The sequence below is a fragment of the Lolium rigidum genome, chromosome 1 (genome assembly GCF_022539505.1).
Source record: "Lolium rigidum isolate FL_2022 chromosome 1, APGP_CSIRO_Lrig_0.1, whole genome shotgun sequence".
Classification (NCBI taxonomy): domain Eukaryota; kingdom Viridiplantae; phylum Streptophyta; class Magnoliopsida; order Poales; family Poaceae; genus Lolium; species Lolium rigidum.
The window spans coordinates 52,213,644-52,220,540 of record NC_061508.1 but is presented as its reverse complement, the minus strand read 5'-3'; the positions used below and the strand labels follow the sequence as shown (position 1 = coordinate 52,220,540).

At 42.3% G+C, this 6,897-nt stretch overlaps 1 protein-coding gene across 1 annotated transcript; it reads right to left on the bottom strand.

The window, feature by feature from the left end:
* Nucleotides 1–369: 369 nt before the first annotated feature.
* LOC124707876 (putrescine hydroxycinnamoyltransferase 1-like) lies at nucleotides 370–2,731 on the bottom strand. The gene is made up of 2 exons (XM_047239577.1): nucleotides 2,315–2,731; nucleotides 370–1,239 (listed from the first exon to the last, which is right to left on the bottom strand). Exons 1-2 carry the CDS (start codon nucleotides 2,729–2,731, stop codon nucleotides 370–372), a joined length of 1,287 nt encoding a protein of 428 aa, XP_047095533.1.
* Nucleotides 2,732–6,897: the final 4,166 nt, after the last annotated feature.

Here is a 6,897-nt window from a genome sequence, read left to right as displayed (position 1 = left end):
AGGCCTGTGTCCGATTTGCTGTTCTATACCATTGGGTGTGTTTGGTTTGGCACAAGTGACAAACAAGATATAGCAGGAACCGTAGCACCAGTAATGCCACATGTGCTACCAATGTATCTGCCACCTTTGAGTCATGGAAGGATACATTACACACAATTGTGCGCACACTGATATTATTAGATATAAAGATTCATTATACAAAAAGAAACAATACATGCATGGAAGCATAAACCCTTATTGATAAAACCTTAGCGAGTACTTCGAAACAATAAACAAAAGCCAATCCCAAAAGTAAACACGAATGGTAGATGGTCGATATAGTGGGAGGTCGATCGAGACATACTGAAGCACCGACATAACGTGCAACCGTCAGCCCTTGTAGAAAACATCCTCGAAGCACTCCACATACCGGGGTTCCAGCGAGAACATCACAGCGATGCTATCGTCTTTGTCAGAGTGTTGCATCACGTATGCTGTTCCGATGCCAAACATCTCTGCTGGCACTACGAACCGAGGCGCCCCCCAACCGAAGTCAGCATCATACATGTGCATCCCGCGCCAGCTCACCACCCACAGGTCCGACTCCGGCATGAGATGCCCCGGCGCCGCTTGGAGGCTACCCTTCTCCAACTCCAGCTCTACGAAGTCAATAACCGACCGCACATATGCGTCGTTGATGTCCTCCACCCTCTTCCTGATCGCATCAGCCACAAACCCCAATGGTTGGGATAGGATGTCAGCCACCTTGATGGTGACGAGGTCTCGCAGGATGGCGTTACCGGAGAAGTGGCGCGGGAGGGGCGGGCGCAAGCGGTGACGAACGTTGGCCGTCACACGGAGCCGGGTGTCGGAGCACGGCTCAAGCCCACGAGCCACACACATGCAGCGCCAGAGGTGGGCGGTAATAGCACCGTAGGTGGACACGCCTTGTGCGCACCGGGATTTGAGATTTTCAAGTAGTTTCGGAGATACCGAGTAGACTCGGGTGACATATGGGCGTGGAAGGCCGGTGAGGTATGCTGGGGAGTAGAACAGATGGTCGAAGTCCACGTGCGGTGGCGAGCGCCCACGGAGGAGAGTGCGATCATGCATTGGTGGCAAAGGGCACGCCTCAGAGATGTTTAGACCACGCGCAAGCCCAGTCCACGTCTGGATGAAGTGGAACGAACCCATGCCGTCCATGGACATGTGGTGAATTCCTGTGCCCAACACAACTCCACCGCACTTGAGGAATGTCACCTGCAGCTCATACACAAACAATCCGCACATTAATAAGGCCATATATATAGCTCATACACGCTATATCACATGCATATTTTCAGCCCACTTCTCTCTCCTAACACACTAGATCTAAAATTTTAAGCTTATTTAGTTTTCTTCTTAGAAATTCATTTTTGAACTGTCTAAGTATTTGGGTTCCTAGTAAACAACTTCAAAACAAGAAGGAAGCAAAGGCCAGAACTAGTTAGGTGCACGCTATATCACATGCACATTCCTACGTTCTCTCTCCCTCCCCACTTTATATAATAATATTTTCAGCCCACTTGTCTCTCCTACCACACTAGATCTCAAAATTTTAAGCTTATTTAGTTTTTGAATTAGAAATTCATTTTTGAGCTGTTGAGTACGTATATGGGTTCTTAGTAAACAAAGCTTCAAAACAATTATAATATTGAATATATTTGACAATATTGAAAATTAACTTCAAAACTTTGCGAAACATAGAAAAAAATTATGACACCTAGTGATTTTATTTGTTGACATGGTTTGTTTCATTGCGTTTCAAACTTCGTTATGCATAGTTAGAAAATTATCGGCAATTCCATAGAGTTCAAGCCATAAAATATTTGGAAAAATTATTCTAGGAACAGTTTCTTTCAATGTGTTTCAAACTTTGTGAATTCGGTGTTTCACTGCACTATAAAGCTTGTAACCTGTTGGACTCGTTTGATGAACTTATCAGATAGCAAGCACTTTAATGTTGCTTCATTGGGTTTCATTGTAAATCATGCATGATGTTTCATTTGGGTTTCTGGATTCCATTTTTCTTTTTGTTAATTTTGGGCAGCTTGTTTTAATCATCTCACCGAAATAAAATCATGCACATGGTCCTGTTAAATTTTGGATCAGAAATAAAATAAATGGACTAATGGATGGAAAAGAGAGCATGGGCCGGGGTGTCAGGTGGGAGAGAGAGTGCGAGGTACCATGTCGATGTGTATGCCCGAATCTCAAAACAAATGAGAGAAAACGGATGATGCATGCATGGATACTGAAAGACATATCTCGCATGAGAGAGAGTTCAATGTGTCACCTGAAAAACAGCGAGCGGGTCGTCGCTTGACGACGCGGACGGAACAAACATACGCCTCACCTCCGGCGAGGGCTGGTAGTTTTGGAACAGGTCTTCCCCGGTGAAGTCTGCCCTCGCAACGACGAAGAGCGCTCCCTCCCCATTGCAGTTGATCTGCAGCCGCCCGCCCTCGTCGACGTGTAGCCGGCCAGCCAGTGGGTAGAACGGCACCAGCGCCCTGGCTAGCGCCGCCTTGAGCCGGTCGGGGGAGAAGAAGTCCGCGCCGTCTTTGTTGCCTGGCGTCGGGGCCGGGTAGTAGTAAACAAGCGGCTTGTGCGAACGGTGGCCTGCGAGGTCGAGGTTGGATAGCCAGAGCCCAGTCCGCGGCGTCTCCTCGCTGGGCGCCACTAGCGTTGAGTTCAGCACCTCCACCTTCATCTTGATCTATGTGCTGCTGTGATTGTGTAGGGAACTCGTACTGGGAGGACATACACATATATAGGTTTTTCCCGTGGTAAGGACCGACTTTATTTCCGGCAGCCCGGCGGTTGATCGTTTCTTCCACGTCGGTGCATGCTACTCTGAGTAGTAGCTAGCTGATGCGGAAGAAGCATGGGTTGGAGATTGTATGCTACAGGCCAGGTTTTTCTATTTTATTTTGACGACGCGATTGGTACTGCATGCGGTCTGGCTAGGCCGAGGAGAGAAAAATGTGCCCGATTGGTTACCTGCCATGCCTCCTTTAGCCAAGCTGGGACGGGCTGTAAAGCACCTCAGGGCCAGGCCAAAGGACAACGGTTGAATCCACCGTTTCTCGTTAACTGGCCTCGGTGCATGCAAAATCAAATCCGAGACGCGGGGTAGGAGCCCGTGTAGGTCTGGAGATGGTGGTAGCCCCTTTCTCTCTTAGGCTCTCATGCCCCCTCGATGGTTGACGAGAAGATAAATAAAAGTAACCTGCCCAATCGACATATTTTTTTACCTCTATTTCCTGCAAAGCAGAAGGAAGCATAAACTAGAAATTCCATAAGAGAAGTCAGATTGGATGGTAGGAAAGGGCCTTTCATTTCAATGTTATGTCTCGTCCCTCTCTTTTTGCATCTTGTTCGACTAGCTTGCTTGGCATGTGTTGGTACCAGAATAGCGGTTTTTTTTAGTAAAGACTTGACAGCGGGAGAGTTCAAGATAATACTTGCTTGGTCAAGTATTGATTAGTAATCTTACTCTTTCGAGACCTCAGGCACAACCCCAACCAGCGCACTAATAATTGAAGCAGCTGCTGAGTGAAGTTTCACAAGCGTGACTCCATCTTGAGTTAGTGACAGGAAAGGGCCAAGGCAGGAGCTGTACATCCTTGGTTAGGACTCGCTTCTTATAGCCTGCATGCCTTTCCACAATGGTAATGAAATGATTGGTTGTTTTGTTCCAAACCTTGCATTCTGGTATAGCAGCTATAAGAAAGAGGTTGTGACAAATTGTGGTATATGTTGTTAGATCTGTGAAAACTTTAAGTAGATGTTAGTGGATCTGTGATAGGTTTGTTCGTTCGTGCAGATTGATTGTAGGGAGTCATGCTTAGTGTTGTCAGATCAATACCTAGTGACATACTTCCTTAAAACTAGTACTACTTAGTTGTCATTCTTTGTAGGGAATCATATTTAGTGTATAATCGATTATTGTAGAACAACATGGTGGATATGTCTCTGCTCCCATTGCTGTTAATTTGGAGCCTGAGAATGCAATCCCGATTCGAGCCATTCCACAGTTCACCACTGCAATGGTGTGGAAGTCTTCTCTGTTGTTGTTCGTCCTGCACGGGCTTTATGAGATGATCAGAGATGAGATCAGGTCCGTGAGTGACAACGGCTGCATAGAAATCTGAAGTAACTAGTCGGGGTTAGTACTATTGTTTTCTTGTTTCATTAGTTCATGGGTGTGCTTGACTAAGAGTCCAAGACATGTATTTTTGTTCTTTGAAATACCCGGAGGAGCATGGCCTACTGACCATGCCTGTGGCGAATTATGCTTAGGTGAAGATTATCTTCTCGCCTGAGCATGTTCCTGTGAAGAGTTTATACAATCCCTGCTCACTCATCCAGGCTATTGACCACCTTGTTGATAACAAGACCGAAAGTGTGTGCTACTCTGTGATGACAGCACATGAGAGGAGGACCTGGCTGAGGACTGATTTTGCAACATCTACCTTTAGTGGTAATACATTGCTACTCCACTACTTTGTTGTGCGATGGTAGTGCCGACCTTTTGAAGAACAATTTGATAAAAGCTGATGGACAAGTCTAAAAATATGGTCGGAGGTGGTATATATATTAACCCTCTTATGATGAAGCACCGATGGTAATGCCTACTGGAACCTACTTATCATGATGAACTAATGGAACTTACGAGGATGAAAAAAAATGCAGCATAACTAATAGTAAGCAGGTACATGTTGCCTCTTATCTTGGGACGTAATTCAACAGAGGTGCTTGGAGGAGAAAAAAAAAATCAATATAGACCCTTGCTGGCAAGCATGAAGGCAACACGTGTGGCTGTGTGGGTCATAGCTTGCAAGTGGGATTCCGTGGAAGTCCCGCTTGTAGACTTCTAGTTTATTTTAGCATTTCTAGTTCAGAATTTGGGAAATTTATATTGTAAACTAAAATTAATAATTAAATGAATTAGATATCAAAAAAAAAATGAACTAGAAGCGTGACCGCAGATCCCGCTTGCATCCCTAGTCTTGCAGCGCGTGTGTTAAAAAAATAACCTCGTGCAGCGGAAGGCATGGCACGGTCTAACACACCCATGCAGCGTTGTTGACATGAATGTAAGTTAGATGTTGTCACGAATGGTGGAGTTTGGCCTTGGTGTCCAGCTAGCATAGGTCATGAAACACGATTCCGGCCTACTCTGTACCTCAAGCACGTGAAAGGTCGGCTGGGTACACAGCAGCAGCAGATGTCCACTACTCGTCGATGTAAAGAGGATTAATGTATGAATGTGCGGAAAGTGTTTTTGGCTCCCGGATTCCAGTGTTGCCATTTTAAAAAATTAAAAAATATTTTTACAAGTTACTAAAAAATCTGAAAATAATTTTGTGAATTTTCAATGATACATGTCACAATCATGCAAAATCGAATTCATTTTATTTCATGCTAGAAAAAAATGACAAAATCTGATTATTTGGGAGATTTGAAAATGACTGCTCTGATCTACACTTTTGTCATTTTTGTGTAGGTCAGAATATAATGTATTTAAAGTTGATATTTTACACGGTTGTGAAATACAAAATTGACTATATACGGATTTATTTTCAGAATTTTTTGAAACTCAAAAATATGATTTTTATTTTAAAAAAAAACAGGATCACTGGTGTCCATGTGCACCAAATCTCGGTCCTATGAATGCGATTTTAATTACACTTTAATTTTGTTTACCACCTCGTTGGAAATGCTTATTAAGCAATTGTGTCAAAGCTAGTATGATCAGCATTTGATTTGTCACATACCTATATATAAAGTGTAATTAAATTGCAATTGGTCTACCAATTTTATATTCAAAGCTGACCATTCGCTATACTAGCTGAATACCCGAAATAGTAAAAAGTATATGGACACACCGGTCGAACTATCTATTATCTATTATTACTCCCTCTATCCTCAAATAAGTGAACATTTAGCCTTAAATTTTATTCATAAAAAGTGTCCGTCTATCTTTCCAATGTACTTTAAAGTAGCAAAAATTATTTCTCTTTCATCGCATGGAAATCAAACCTAATAATATTCAGCACACGTTATCTTAATTTTCTACGTGCACTTAGTTTATTTGAGGTGAAAAAATTATAGAGGAGAGAGATGCGAAATGTGCTTTTGGCGGCTCCCGAGCTCCAATGCTCTCGTCATTTAAAAAAATAAAAAAAATGTCTATTAGTTGTCAAAAAATTTGAAAAGTAATTCGTAGATTGTTAGTGATACATCTCACAATCATGGAAAATCTCAATCCAAAATTATTATTCTTACTTTGTGCTAGATAAAAATAACAAAATCTGACATGTTTATGGGGATTTGAAAATGACTACTCAGATCTACACTTTTGTTTTTTTTTGTAGCTTAAAATATAAATTATTTGAAATTGATATTTTACACGTTTGTCGGATACATTATTGGCTATATGCAGATTTTATTTCATATTTTTTTGAAACTCAAAAATATAATTTTTAATTTATTTTAAAAACGAGATCACTAGTGCCCATGTGCACCAAATCGATGTTGGTTTGCATGCAATTTTCTCTAATTTTACTAATCTAGCTTGAAAATCCCGCACATCCACTTATTTCTGGACGGAAGGAGTATATACAACAATCAACACATGGGTATTTAATATAGGCACCACGGTAAACCACATCATTCTAATTAATTGTCTGAACTGTTAGATCTAAAAAGTTGCGGATCATAGATATACTAGTCACGCAACATGACCGGATATCTTTTGAAACATGAACACCTTTTCTTCCATCCGCTCAGTCAAGGGTAAATTATGTTAGGTCTAAAACCTCATGAGTGGCACTAGATCGTGAATAGCAGCAGCTAGAACACCTAAAGAAC